Source organism: Nycticebus coucang, chromosome 2 (genome assembly GCF_027406575.1).
Source record: "Nycticebus coucang isolate mNycCou1 chromosome 2, mNycCou1.pri, whole genome shotgun sequence".
In the NCBI taxonomy this organism is placed as follows: domain Eukaryota; kingdom Metazoa; phylum Chordata; class Mammalia; order Primates; family Lorisidae; genus Nycticebus; species Nycticebus coucang.
Window position 1 is genome coordinate 124,093,050 of NC_069781.1, and position 15,927 is coordinate 124,108,976.

General features: G+C 36.8%; 1 protein-coding gene across 9 annotated transcripts in view; it reads left to right on the forward strand.

Annotated features, from left to right (window-relative positions):
* Nucleotides 1-15,927, forward strand: part of CHD2 (chromodomain helicase DNA binding protein 2) — a 152,120-nt gene that overhangs the window by 101,744 nt on the left and 34,449 nt on the right. For all 9 annotated transcript variants that reach the window (XM_053581756.1, XM_053581755.1, XM_053581757.1 and 6 more), the window contains 6 exons: nt 1,269-1,444; nt 6,885-6,926; nt 9,003-9,142; nt 12,345-12,483; nt 12,643-12,793; nt 13,912-14,034. In XM_053581756.1, the coding sequence (XP_053437731.1) occupies nt 1,269-1,444; nt 6,885-6,926; nt 9,003-9,142; nt 12,345-12,483; nt 12,643-12,793; nt 13,912-14,034 (771 nt within the window). The remainder of the gene's footprint in view (nt 1-1,268; nt 1,445-6,884; nt 6,927-9,002; nt 9,143-12,344; nt 12,484-12,642; nt 12,794-13,911; nt 14,035-15,927) is intronic.

The following is a 15,927-nucleotide window of genomic DNA, read 5'->3' on the forward strand; positions in this document are numbered from 1 at the left end:
TACTCCACTGGGGTATCATTAGGGAAGTCTTCTTCCTCACTGCAATGTCCTGGAGGCCTCAGAATAGGGCCAGAGGTACGAGGGACAGGCAGCCTGGAACAGGGAGGGATCTACCATTAGGCCCTGGACTCTCACACCAGCTTCCTAGGAAATAAGTCCACCAGGGTTCTCAGTGGAGCAGCTATGGCCACGTTTCCACCGACAGACATGGGTGGGAATAAGAAATGAGAGGATACAGGGATGAGGGTGGGCTGGGAGGGGACAATTTGGGGAGGTCAGGCACTCAGATTGTCTGAACCATTCTCACTGGATGCTTGGGCTCACTCCTGCTTCTCCACAGCAGCCTGTTCCATGCCTCGCACCCCTCATGAGAGAAGGAGACTCCACTGCATGGTAACCTCTACTCTCCTTTAAAAAATGAATATGAAAGATTATTTTCCCCTAAAAGTTTGGCCAAAAATGTTGGTGCATGTTACACACATACACAGAAGTGTATTTTTTTTTTTTTTTGTGATTTTTTTTTTTTTGGCCGGGGCTGGGTTTGAACCCGCCACCTTCGGCATATGGGACCGGCGCCCTACTCCTTGAGCCACAGGCGCCGCCCCGCAGAAGTGTATTTTATGTGGCAAAATTCACTACTTGTTAAGGATTAATAACTATAAATAAGGTACATATACTAGCTTCATAGCTTATAGAGCACTATGACAGCCACTGTCTCATTCAGTTTTTAGAACAACAGTGAAGATGGTAGAGCAAGTTTTATTATGTATTTTGGAGAAGATAATAGATTCAGATTTGTTCAAGATGATAGCCAGTGTTATGTAATACTAGCTACCATTTGTTGAATACTCATAATGTGCCTAGCTTAGTTCTAATTGCTTTTACACTTACTGATTGATTTAATCCTCATGAAAACTCTATGGTAGTATTATCTCCATTTTAGAAATGAGAAAACAGAGGTACAAAGAGGTAAAGGTACTTGCTCAAGGAAGTAAACATGAGTCTGTTTTATGTTGAATATTATAGAAATACCCAGATATTTTAAAGCTAGTTCATGTATCATTACCTTGCAGTGTCTCTAAAAATATGAATATCCTAAACAGGATTCTCCATTATATGTCCTCTCCTTATTTGTTAAAGGAAAAATTGACTTCATTATTATGATGGGAAATTCTGAGCACTAAAGAATTATGATGGGTTGGTCTTAGTCCTTTCACCACTTGAACTTGGTACTTGCTACAGTGTGACTTTGCCTCAATCTTTTTCAGGCTCAGACAAACGACAGTGACTCTGACACTGAGTCTAAGAGGCAGGCCCAGAGGTCTTCTGCTTCTGAGAGTGAGACAGATGACTCTGATGATGACAAGAAGCCAAAGCGCAGAGGGCGCCCCAGAAGCGTGCGGAAGGACCTTGTGGAGGGATTTACTGATGCCGAAATCCGAAGGTTGGTGGAGGCTTGAGCTTATTTGGAAGGGCATGCTGCAAGCCTTGGGGTGATTGGATCCCTGACATGACAGGGTAGGCAGAGGCTAATACCTACAAAAAAGTCAACTGAAGCTGAGTCATGCCCCAAATCTTCAGGATGATTCTTCCTCTCCAAGGTTTTCCTCAATTAAGGTCTTTTTTGCTTATCGTTCATCTCTTTGTTTACCTCTTGTTCTTTGGTTATTCGGAGAATTTTTCAAAGAAAGCTTAGCCACAGGGAGACTGTTGATATATATATAGATACAGACTTACGTATTTATGTATAAAAGCAGTAGATATCAAAATTAAAAATGGTACAAATCAGAAGTATACACATGTTCAGCAGTGTGCTTTTCTTCCTTATTTAAAATCAATTTTAGACCACTTTTTATGGGAGTACATATTACACATTTGTTGATGTCTTGTTTGCACCCTTTTGCCATCCAAAAGTAGAGGATCTAAAATTGCTGCATCCAAATTATTTTTTTCCATGCCATGTTATTTTTTTTAAAGCCTAAAGAAAATGCAAAGTATGAAGATAGTTAGCTTTAAGGCCCAATGCGTATTATAATTATATTAAGTAGTCCTTTAACATCAATATGTTTGAAACTTTGATGTCTTTGTTTCCACCTAAATGTTACACCTATTTTCTTCTTTTTTTGTTTAATTTGCTCTGGAAAAATGTAAATCTGTCAAAATATTGACATAATACAATATAACATCCGCACCCTCATATTAATAATTCTGACTTTGTAGTGAGTCTTTTATGTATACTCTACCTCTAAAATTATTTTGTGAAGAATGTTTTTTGGTGTTGAGTAGTATCTTCTGTGACAATGTTTGTTAGGCATATTTGGTTTCATTGGTGAAGTCTTTCATTTCTTGATTTTCTGTCTGGTTGTTCTATCCATTATTGAAAATGGGGTGTTTAAGTCTCTATTATTGTTGTATTATCTATTCGTTCCTTTAATTCTGTCAGTTTTTGCTTCATGTGTTTTGGGACTTTGTTATTGAATATATTTTTTATAATTGCTAGGTCTTCCAGATAGATTGTCCTTTCTATCATTATGAAATGCAGGTCTTTTTCTCTAGTAACAATTTTTGTATTAAAGTCTTCTTTTTAGGGTGGTACCTGTGGCTCAAGGGGTAGGGCGCCGGTCCCATATGCTGGAAGTGGCGGGTTCAAACCTGTCCCTGGCCAAAAAAACTGCAAATAAATAAATAAATAAACAAAGCATGAGATTAAAAAAAAATTTTTTTTTAATAAAAAAATTAAAAATAATAAAGTCGTCTTTTTAGTCTGATATCTATTACAGCTACTCCAGCTCTCTTTGGGGGGAGGGGTGTTTGAAACAAAAAAGATGTTATTTCTTTTCATCTTTTTTTATTTCAACTTATTCATGTCTTTGAATCTAACTCTGTGTTAGAAAAATTAAAAAAATTTTTCTGCCAATCTCTTCTGAATTGGAGTCTTTAACCTTTTGACTACGAACAGTGCTTATAGGCATTCAAACAGGATGCTTGGTGCAGACGAGGCCTGTAGGCCTTTAATACAAGATATTCATTTGGTGGGAAGACAGGCAGCCATTGTTCAATTTGTAAACAAAAACCTGAGGACACGTGTTACTGTTTTGTTACCTGAAGTGAATCTGTAAGCATCCTATGCTTCATTCTAGATATTTTTCACAGTCGTAGGTGACATAATTTGTATAAATAGTGGATTCCTGTGGGGATGCATATAAATAAGGAGTATGATAAATTTGATAAATTTATGCATCGAGGCATGTTTTGAGTTGTACCATACAAAAAATAATTGTTAAATTTTTATTGGTATGGCAAAGCTTTATTATTTCGTATTAATTTTTTTTGTTTGCATGTTTTTTTTTTTTAATTTCTTTTTTAAAGAGTCATCAAGGTCAGAAGACTCGGTCATTGTTGGAGAATTTGGATATAGAGGTAGCTTTTAAAAATACTTCTCACAGGGCAGTGCCTGCATCTTAAAGGAGTAGGGCCCTGGCCCCTTATACCGGAGGTGGCAGGTTCAAACCCAGCCCCAACCAAAAACTGCAAAAAAAAATCTTATAAAAACATAAACTATCAAGTACCTCAGAATCTGATTTGGAAAACGAAAGTGTAGAACCTATTTCAAATTTAAAAGTCTATCTCAGCAACTTCAATGGACAGGAAATATGAATCTAATAAAATTGTATGATTTTGATGCGATATGTCAGGAATAAAGGCCAGGATTCATAGCAGATCATCAATTTTAGAAGTTTTCTAACTGTTGTTCTCAGAACTTTTGTTTAATCATATTGTACAACTCTGGAGGAAGAAGTGTTTCTGATTAGTAATCCATTCTGTCTCACAGAAAGGCATTTTCCATCAAAGTATAGCAATATAACAGGAATATGGCAAAAATGCTTCCTGGAGATGTGTTGTTTGCACAAAACGTAAAGTGAAGCAAAACACTGTATCAGTGTGTTCAGTGTAATGTTGGATTATTCATTGAGGCGTGTTTTGAGTTGCACCATCCAAAAAAATAATGGTTAAATTTTTATTGATAAGACAAAGCTTTATTTTGTATTAATATTTTTGTTTGCATATTTCCTTTTTAAATAAATTATAAAATACTGAAGCTGAAACCAACTTGGGTGAATTATTTTGATTAGTAAGAAACCAAAGAACATCTAGTAAGTGAGCCTGTATTGTAATGGCTGTCACTGCATGCTTTAGTTGGCCAGTTTCTGAGTGTTCTGCAGTCAAAGGGTTAATCATTTACATTTAATGCTGTTACTAATAAAGAAGGGTTTAGATCTGCATTTTGCTATTTTTTCTATATGTTATGTCTTTTTTTCTCCCTTTATATTCTTATTACTGCTTTCATGTTAAATAAGTGTTAGTATACTATTTTAATTAGTTTTATTATTTATTGCAGTTTTTGGCCAGGGCCGGGTTTAAACCCACCACCTCCAGTATATGGGGCTGGCGCCCTACTCCTTTGAGCCACAGGGGCCGCCCTGTTTTATTATTTATTAATGGTTGCTCTGGGTATTATAAGTAACAACTTAGAATGATTTAGTTTGTGTTTACATCACTTTAATTTCAATGGTATACAAACACTTTGCTCCAATTAGAGCTCTTTCCCTTCCTTCTGGTGTCATCACACAAATTACATCTTTACACATTGTAACTGTTTCAATACAGTTGAATGCTTTATTTAGTTGTCTTTTAAAATCAGACCGGAGAAGAAAAGAATTATAAACAAAAAATACATGTATGCTGTCTTTATATTCATTGATATACCCTACAAGTGCTTATATTTCTTTATGTGGGTTTCAGTTTTTGTTTAATGTTCTTTTGTATTTGCCTGAAGGACTTTCTTTTTTCTTTTAGCAACGAATTTTCTTTTTTTTTTAGCAGTGAATTTTCTATTTTTATTCTGGGAATGTCTTGATTTCTTTTTCATTTTTAAAGGGAAGTTTTTTTTTTCCTGTTTCTGGATAATCTCAGTTGGCTTATCTTCAGGTTTGCTGATGATGCTCTCTCTCTTCTGGTTCATATCTGCTGTTGAGCTGCTTTAGTGATTTTTTTCATTTTAGTTATTGTTCTTTTCAACTCCAGAATTCCTATTTGGCTTATTTTTTATTTTTATTTTTTAATTTCACTTTGTTGCTTATGCTGGTGTCTCGAACTCCAGGACTCAAGTGATCCTTCCATCTCAGCCTCCCAAAGTGCTGAGTTTATAAGTGTGAGCTACCACACATGGCCTTTAAAAAAATTACAATTTCTATTGATATTTTCTTATTGGTGATATATCGTTGTCATGCATTCTTCTTAATTCTTTAGGAATGGATTCTTTTAGTTCTTGTACATATTTGTAATAGCCGATTAAAGTCTTAAGATGTCCAAGTTCTAAACTTCCTTTGAGACAGTTTCTGTTAACTGCTTTTTTTTGCATATATGTATCATACTTTTTCTATGTTGTATGTCCTATGATTTTTTTGTTGAAACCTGGACATTTTCAACAAAATGTTGAAATGGATGAGCTAGTTCTGGAAATCAGATTTCCCCTGCAAGCCAGAGTTTGTTGTGTTTGCTTGTTCATTGAGTTTCCCAGACTGGTTCTTTGAAGTTTGTGTTCTTAGTCATGTCATTTACAGTCTGTATTCCTTTTGATCGGACAGAGATTTTCTTAATTTCCTTAAATGTTTAGAGCCTAATTCTACCAGTCTTTTTTGAAGGGTTTGGTGTGTATGTTAGGGCATGTTTCGGTGCTCTGACAGGCAGTTTACAACTCTTCCTTAACCTTCATTTCCTTCTTGCACAGGTGCTCGACAGAATTGAGAGGTTAGGACCCTCTTAAATCTTTTCTGTGCACATGTGCAGACCTGCACGTGTGTCAGAGATTACCTATGGACATCCTTTCCTCCAGTCTTTCCTTTTTAGTTTTTGGTCAACCTTTTGTTATCTATCATTAGTTGGTAATGTTGCCTCAGGCTGCTGAGATGTTAAATTACCTTTGTATCTAATGGTTGTTGACAAAGGAATTGTGGACAAGGCTGTTCACACAAAATGAGTTCTTTGTTGGGTCAAATACAGGCAAGCCTCAGAATGGAGCTCTCCAGGGTACTGTCAGCCAGGTCAAATCATTCTCTGGAGGTAGGGCTTTTGAGGAGCTCCACACCTGTTCTTCATAAGTAAGTGTGAGTTGTGTGGAAGTTGGATGTTTGTAACTCATGTTGTATTATATATTGAACTTGTTCCTTCTTAAAAGGACATTAGGCTTTTTTTTTTTTGAGACAGTCTCACTATTTTACCCTGGGTAGAGTGCTGTGGTGTCACAGCTCACAGCAACCTCAAACTCTTGGGCTTAAGCAATTTTCTTGCCTCAGTCTCCCAGGTAGCTGGGACTACAGGTGCCCATCACAACCCCTGGCTATTTTTTTATTTCAATTGTCATTGAAATAAAAATACTTTTCATTTAGTAGTTTAGCAAGCCTGGGCCAGGCTCGAACCTGCCAGCCTCGGTGTATGCGGCTGGCCCCATAACCATGTGTTGTGGGCACCGAGCCAGGATATTAGGGTTAACTCAGATTTCTGTGTCATATCTAAACAGTTTCATGATCAAGCACTGTGAATAAAGTTGATCTATATTTGAGTAGTTCTTTAGTACTCATTATTTTAAATTAACTAGTTTGAAAGACATTATTTTGTGGTAGTTACAAGGTTTGTACCCAATCTGGTTTTGACTGTTAACTGCTTTTCCTCCCCCATGTATGCATCATATTTTTGTGTGTGCTCTATAATTTTTTTGTTGAAAACTGGGCATTTTAAGTAATATCTGCCAACATCACAAGATATATTGGCATTAATGTAACTAGTCTCTGATTTTTAATTTATTTTATTGATCATATTCACAGGTTCATCAAGGCTTACAAGAAGTTTGGTCTCCCTCTTGAACGGTAAGTTCAATCATTTATCTTTTTTTTTTTTTTTTTTAAGAGACAGAGTCTCACTTTATTGCCCTTGGTACAGTGCTGTGGTGTCACAGCTCACAGCAACCTCCAGCTCCTGGGCTTAGGCTATTCTCTTGCCTCAGCCTCCCAAGTAGCTGGGACTATAGGCACCCGCCAGAACACCCTGCTATTTTTTTATTGCAGTTTGGCCAGGGCTGGGTTCAAACCCGCCACCCTCGGTATATGGGGCTGGCCCCCTACCTACTGAGCCACAGGTGCCGCCCACAATCATTTATCTTCTATGTTACTTTTACTATATACCAGATTCTTTTTTTTAAGAAAATAATACTTTTCATTTAGTAGTAATGCTAAGAACATTTTTTTCCCCCTGCAAACTTTTTTTTTTTTTTCTAAATACAGTCTCACTCTCTGGCCTTTGGGTAGAGCATGCCATGGTATCCTAGCTCACAGCAACCTCAAACTCTTGGGCTCAGACAATTACCTTGCATCAGCTTCCTGAGTAGCTGGGACTAGAGATACCCATCACAATGCTTGGCTAGTTTTTCTATTTTTAGCAGAGATGGGGTCTCACTCTTGTTCAGGCTGGTCTTGAACTTCTGAGCTCAAGCAGTCCACCCGCCTGGGCCTCCTAGATTGCTGGGATTATAGGCCTGAACCACTATGCCTATCTCTTTCTGCAAACATTTTTTAACAAACCTTTATATATTGGATTCATGCATGTCCCTTTGCAGAGGGATGACAAAGATGATAAAGACAGACTATGCATACAGAGATTTTTTTTTTTTCGTGTCAGGATCTAGCTCAGTTGCCTGGTGCTAGTGTGTGTCACCACAGCTCACTGCAGCCTCCAGTTCCTGGGCTCTATCTATCTCAGCCTCCCTAGTAGCTGAGACTACAGGCACGTAGCACCACACCCAGCTAATTTTTGTGGGTTTTATAGAAATGGGTCTCACTGTATTGCTCTGGCCGGTCTCAAACTTCTAGGCTCAAGCGATCCTCCTGTCTCAGCCTCCCAAAGTGCTAGGATTACAGGTGTCAACCACCAGGCCCAGCCATACAGAAATTTTATCTTTGTCAAGGCGATAAAGCAAGTATCTTCAAAACTATAGTAAAAAATAATTTCCAGAAGAGATGTTTAGATAATTCCAGTTGAAAAAGAATATGTGTAGTTGCTATTTCCATTCTAGTTCTTAGATTTAATAATGTCAAAGATAAAAGGCTTTTTGGATTTTATAATTTACTACTAATTTCTAATAGTAATGTATTTTGCTTTGTACAAAATCCAAATAGCACTGATGTAGAGGAAATTGCAGTTTCCCTGCTGTTATACTTCATAAACCTCTAGAGTGGATGAAGATTACAAGCCTGGGTTTTTTGTTTTGTCCTCTCTCTCCATTTGAGGAGGAAGTGGTCAAGTGTACCAACAGGCCACAGTGCAACAAGAAAGTCAAGTGTATCTTTCCAGAACTATTTCTGGCCACCCAAGGGTAAACTGCCCATTACAGAGCCAGTTACTGTAAAAACCAACGGAGGATGTAAAAGTGAGTTTGGCACCTTTTGACAGCCTGATGTCTAGTCATTAATATATCTCTGTATGCTTCATGTGACTTAGAGATAAACTAAACATGTAGTAGCAGTAACTATTCTCTGCTTTTGGGAACATTGCAATAAATGAAAGTTGGCTGGAAAAATTCAGAAAGTGAACACAGTGATGCAAACTCTAGTGCAAATGGTCCTCAGGCACTTGACATGCTGTCTTTAGCAGACAGCCTATTTATCTAACAAACAAAGTTTGTTTTCCCTATTTCTATCCTCTGTTTTTTGGAATTACTTTGTTTTATAGAATATTCCAAGGCATGATTGTTTTTCATGACGGAAAAATGAGTGTGTGTTAGCTCTTGTCACTGTTCTAAGGGTTCTTGTTGGAGCCTTGTAATGAAAAATAAAGGAAGGCAGAGAAAAGTGTTTTTCCAGACGCTTATATTGGACCTAGTGTATCTTATGTGACATTTAGAAAAATGAGCACAGGTTCTGAAGTGGCTCCATATTTCCTTTGCTCAGGCTGGAATGCATAGCACGTGATGCTGAGCTGGTAGATAAGTCTGTGGCAGATCTGAAACGCCTGGGTGAACTGATTCACAACAGCTGTGTGTCAGCAATGCAGGAATATGAGGAACAGCTGAAAGAAAATGCCAGCGAGGGTAAGTCAACAACCCACTTTAGTGACTGAGTCTCGAAAGCAGTCCCTTGGCATTCCCTTTAGGGTTTTTTAGGATGGACTAGTATCCTGTACATGCTCAGCTGCCTTTATGTGAGCTCAACATTCTACTCATAAACGAAGTTAATGTGTCAAAGGTGGAGAGTGATGAAATGGTTTCCTTTTTTGTTATAGAAAGAAAGTTTAAAGTGGTTTGAATGATGGACACCTCTGTATTTTGGCTGCAAACAAGGGGCGTTATAGACCACAAGCATCATTAGCTATGTTGGATGTACCTGCACATACTGTGTTTTGTGACAAATGTAAAGGATTTAGAGAATTAATTGAAATAAATAAAATATTGGATGAATATTATAAACATTTTTGTTACATTGAGATTTCATGCCACTAGAATCTGTTGTAATTGGATTGGACGTGCAGTATGTTTTCTCTTAGACCAGAAAAACCAGAAAGTGTTTTTGCCTGTTGTGTGTGATCTCTCTAAAAGCAGGAGATGTGGGGATGCTTGTGAGGAGAGAGCTCTGAAGTAGTTATTGGTACAGGACATCTCATAGTGAACCTCAAAGAAACGAGGGTGTTGTCATTCCAGTTGCCCGGACTGTGGTTTATCTGTGCCATTTCCCCCGTTCTTTTGTCACGCTTCGCTACGCTAGGTAAGGCTACCCTTTGGAGGCTTTGTTGAGTGATGGTTGAGGGTTCAGGCTCTGGAGACAGCCAGTTATCTGGAATTTTCATTCTGTCACTTTCTAATTATAAGACCTTTGGCAAGTTATAGCTCCTTATTTGCAAAATGAAGTAATAGTACCTACTTCAAAGAGTTTGGATGATTCATTGGATAATTCTGGGACTGCCTTGTTAGCTATCATTAAGTAAAGATGGGAGGATTTATGTTTTGGAATTTTCTTTTTAAAGATATTATTGAAAGTAATAGAATTAAAAAATATAGTCAAAACTTACTATAAGATGTATTTTCTTCTGTAATAAAAGAAACTTACGTAACCTAAGTGGTTTGGACAGTGATCTGAATTTGTGCTTTTGTAGCATCCAGAATATACTCAAAAGTAGATTTGATGTTTAATGTAGAATGTTTTTTCTCTGTTAATTGTTTTGAATAAGCAATAAATTTACAAGGCTCAAAACCGAAAACCATATATCCCTATTATTTCTTCTCTTTTTGGAGAAATAATATTTTATTTTTTCCTTTCTAAGCATAATGAATAGTACAGCATCCACACTGTTCTGTATCTTTTTCCATTGAACAGCATATTTTGGAGATGCTTTCTTATAACATTTACCTTCTCCCCTACATCTGTTCGTCTTTTTAATTTTTTTTTTTTGGTGCATGTTCACATTCTGGATCTGGCTTATTGCTTTCTGTGGCATTGTTTAATTTGTTTTCCCTACATCCGTATTTCCTGTAAATTGGTATTTAGTATATTCTGAGTCCAGGTTGACATTTCTAGAGCAAATATAAAATTATTGATATCCTTTTTCTCTTTGGCTGAAATGTTTGTTCCTAAAAATGTTGACATATTTATATATTTGCTTTATCCTCACATGTGTTTCCAAATATCAATACCAATCTTACTGTTAGCAAGATGCTTGAATGCAAATTTGATTTCTTCATAATATTGTTTGTCCTTGGAATATATGCCAATAATAATGTGCATCAAAATATTTTAAAATTATTAGAAGTTATTCTTTTGTCTGTGTGATTATGCCACCAGTTTCATACCCAGTTAGACTCTTTTGTTTTCATTTATCTTTAGTTTTAGAGATGGCTTTTCTCATTTTGAGTTAACTTAAAATCATTTACATGGTCCAAAGTCAAAACTATAAAACAAAGTATATTTGGAGAATCTTGCTTTCATCTCCCTTCTCCAGCGCGGTTCTCTTCTTCCCTAATAGGTCACCACTATCTATTAGTTTTTTTTTTTTTTTTTATTAAATCATAGCTGTGTACACTGATATATTCATGGGGCATCATTCACTAGCTTCACGACCGTTTACCAAGTTTCACATTATCTATTAGTTTTATCTGTCAATTATTTCTTTCTTACAGTGTAAGGGTGTGTGCATTTTGTGTGCATTTTCCCCCTTACACAGAGGAGAACATACATACTGTGTTTTACGCCTACTTATTTTCACATCGGAGATTATCATTAAGAGATAATCTTTTTTCCTTTTACAATTGTACAATAGTCCATGTTGTAGTTAGACTCCAATTCATACTTTTTGTTTCCTAGTGATGAATATTTGAGTTGTTTTCAGTCTTTTGTCATTATAAATAAAGCCACAGAGGATATTGGTCTAGTGAATATACCACTTATCTTTGGGATAGGTTTCTCAAAGTGGGATTGCTGGGTCCTGGGGAAAATGCATAGGTACTTTGCTTCAGTATTGCCAAATTCTTCTGCATAAGTCTGGTGCCATTTACTTAACCACCAGCAGTGTTCGTTAGTACCTGTTTATAAGCCTCACAGATATATTGTTAAATATTTAGATTTTTGCCATTCTGATAAGCGAGAAATGGTATCTCATTTTTCTTTTAAGTTCCATTTGCGTTTTGTTTTCTGTAAACCTGTCTATTCATATATTCTGCCCATTATCTATTGAGAAGCATTCTTCTTACAAACAAGTGGCATTGTCTCATGAATTTCAACTTGAACTCTTTGGTTAGAGTGACTGAGTTGGTTTCATTTTGACCTATAAGATTATTTTAGTTTGAAAGTTGGGTTAGGGTAACCTTATCCCTTTGTCATCTCAACTGTGTTGATATTAACTTGATCTTATACTTTTTCAGTAACGATGTTATAAAGATCGAGTATGAATCATCTTTAAAACACTGAGTTTTTTGAAACTTCACTAATGGGATAAGTAGGAAAACAAAAGGGAAAAACTTCAGCATTAATATTAAACTTTCAGAATCTTAGTACTTTTAGAACCAAAGTGTTATAAATTACATAGGAAGATTACAATACATTATAAACACCAGTGTATTAAAACATTCTAAGCCTTAACTGAATTGTTTGAATGTTATTTTATAAACATTAATTGAGGAAAATAATTTGTAGATTATATCTTTGAACTGCCAATAAAAGATTGGGACTAAAAATTCAGGGTTTGGTTTTCTGTGGAACTTTCGCAAATTTTCGTATTTCTAATGTGAAATTGGTATTCTTTAGGGAAAGGTCCAGGGAAAAGGAGAGGTCCTACTATCAAGATATCTGGAGTTCAGGTTAATGTGAAATCCATTATCCAACATGAAGAAGAGTTTGAGATGCTACATAAATCTATACCTGTGGACCCAGAAGAAAAAAAAAAGTGAGTATATTTTGTGTACATCCATGGGGTGGTTGTGCCATAAGAAAACAGATTTGAAATTATAGTTATGTATAGCCATATAGTGTTTTCACTGCCTGGTATTTAACATGTCAGAAAGGCCCCTCTTTTGATGTCTTCCTGTTTTAAAAATCCCTTCAGATACTGCTTAACCTGTCGTGTCAAAGCTGCACATTTTGATGTAGAGTGGGGAGTGGAGGATGATTCTCGCCTGTTGCTGGGAATTTATGAACATGGCTATGGAAACTGGGAGTTAATCAAAACAGATCCAGAGCTTAAATTAACTGACAAAGTAAGTAACTCAGCCAGAGATTTCTAAATGGCTTGTTATATACTATTTTTATGTTTATTATTTGGGGAGCATCAATTTGGAAATTGGTACAGTAGTAAGTTCCTGAGATTTCTTTATCCTTGGAAATGTTTCTATCTTTAATGGACTGTGGCACTATTTCATAGATGAAGATAAAAGGGAAGACAATAGCCATGTGAAATTTGGGGGAAATCATAGGAGAAATCCTAAAATTCTGGTATTTATTATAGGTGGAATCTCATTACAACAAATACCAAGGGTAAGTTTATTAATAATGAAAACATTCTTTGGCCTTAGTTTTTGGCCCTTTGTTTAAAAGTACATTTGAAATAACCATATTCCATTTCTACGTAAAGAAAGAACGTCACTTTGGTATTTTTTTGTAATGGAATTAAACATAGGCTGTTCTTCTCCTACACAAAATTGAGCCTCCCACCCTGTCTGTTGCAAATAACAAGGCCGTAGTTAGAGCCATTATCAAGGAAAGCTGACTAGTTAATTTTTTTAAGAATTTGCTCCATGTCGTGCTCCTGGCAGGGATCTTCCTAGCACATCCAACCATACTCATCCCATCTGGGTTTTAGGAAGGTGACAGCACCCTGCCGTAAGCGCTGAGACCAAATCCAGTCTGGCCCTAGAGGTCCAACTGTGGTAGCAGGAAATGAATTATCATGTCCTGGCATAGCTCAGTGCTCTCCGACAATGCTCTAAGAAGCATTTTCAATCTAAAACGAAGCTTTAACCTAGCTCCAGGGATTCCCTGCTCCTGGAAGGAGGAAATCCACGACGGCTGGGATGCTCTAGCAGATGAAGCCACAAGCCCCTCCTACCTGAGTTGTTCTACCCTGTTAACAGCACAGGTAGGAGTCATTGGGAGAGCTGGATTTCTCCATCCCATTTTGTAAAATGAGAACAGCTCATGAGGGATTCTCAGTGACTGGGAGCCATGGACATGAGATAGGATCTGAGGCTTTAATCTATATATTTTGGGTGGTTGGAGGGGGAAAAGACTGTACTCAGTTCTTTATTGTCTCTGTTTCTCTTAATCCACTAACCGAGATGTGGGTGATGGTGGGTGTTCTCTTCCTTTCTTGTTGAAGATTCTGCCTGTGGAGACGGATAAAAAACCTCAGGGGAAGCAGTTACAGACCCGAGTGGACTACTTGCTGAAGTTGCTCAGGAAGGGCCTGGAGAAGAAGGGGGCTGTCACAAGTGGGGAAGAGGTAAGGACCTGCCAGGGGACTGTTCTTCAAGTGGCTGAGACTCCAGCCATGCAACGTTGTAGCAAAAGAGAAGTCTTCTGTGGTTGTTGCATAGAATGTCACCTCATGGGCAGATGCTGCTTTTGATGTTCCAGTAATGACCAACTGATTGGCAATAGAAATATTGATTTAAGACCTCAATGTCTTGGCAACTTTTTTTACAAAACCATTCTCCTCAAATGTTGCCTCCACGTAATTCTGATTTCTCTCCAGAGCTTCTAGACTGGGTGTATTATTATTGCCATTTTATCTTGCTTACTCAATTTTTGAATATAGTTACAGTTTATTGCACTGAATACTAACGAGTTTGCGTATTGTTATATCTAATTCTGAACTACTTGTAATAGTGGTTCTCAGGGATAAAATGGACAACTAGAATCTCCAGTTAATTGAGAAACTGGATTTCATTTATGATTACTTGCTCAATGAAAAATACTGAGTTCCAAATGAATCTACTTTCATTTACCCAACTTAGTTCAGGCCTAGAAACTGGGAATCCCATTTAGGAGATATTTAAGCTGCATCCTATACCTGTACCCTTTGTTTGTGCATGTTCCTTAAGTGTGCTTATAGTCCCCCCCACCCCCACCTCCCTTTTAAAAAAGTTTTTACTTATTTTTTTGTGGAAACAGGGTCTCCCGCTCTGTTGCCCAGGCTGGAAGTAGTAGTGTGGTCATTCTTCAGTGTAAACTTGAACTCCTGGTCTCATGTGTGATCCTCACACCTTAGCTTTCTAAAGTGCTGAGATTATAAGCATGAGCCACCGTGCCTAGTGTCTTGTAACTATTTCATTTGTATTAGTTTCTCTGTATTATTATAAACATAACAAACTTTAGGAAAAGCTTTACAGGTAACATGTCGAGAATGTCATGTATTATGCATTAGTCTCTGGAGAGATAGGTTGGATGATGTTTATATGATGTCCTTTAAATTACTGTATCATTTGATTAAGTAAACAATGTTTTAACCTTTTCCTGATGGTTAGATATAGCTTGATTCTGTATTTCTAATGTTATTATCGTCTATATATTATCTGTATTTGTGTCTTTGTATATAGACTGTTTTCCTTTTTTTGAAGTATATCTTAGGATGAATTCTAAAAAATAGAATCAATAGGTTCAAATAATGTATGTTATAATGTAGCTATGTATAATAGTATAATACGCACAGCTTTTGTTGTTGTTTTGTTTTTTTTCAGAAAAAATTGGTTGTTTATTTCCTTTGATTTTTCTTTCTTTCTTTCTTTATTTTTTAATATTTATTTATTTTTATTAAACCATAGCTGTGTACATTAGTATGATCATGGGGCACCATATACCTGGTTCATAGATCGCTTGACACATTTTCATCACATTAGTTAACATAGCTTTTGTAGCATTTTCTTAGTTATTTTGCTAAGACCTTTACATTTCACATTTACTAGGATTCACATATACCCTTGTAAGATGCACCGCAGGTGTAATCCCATTAATCCCCCTCCTTCCCCCTCCCTCCCCCCTCCCTTCCCCTCCCTTTCCCCTTTCTCCCTATTCTTAGGTTGTAACTGGGTTATAGCTTTCATGTGAAGGTACTACATTAGTTTCATAATAAGGGTGAGTACATTGGGTACTTTTTCTTCCATTCTTGAGACACTTTACTAAGAAGAATATGTTCCAGCTCCATCCATGTAAACATGAAAGTGGTAAAGTCTCCATCTTTCTTTAAGGCTGCATAATATTCCATGGTGTACATATACCACAATTTATTAACCCATTCGTGGATCGATGGGCACTTGGGCTTTTTCCATGACTTAGCAATTATGAATAGGGCTGCAATAAACATTCTGATACAAATATCTTTGTATCAGATATGCCC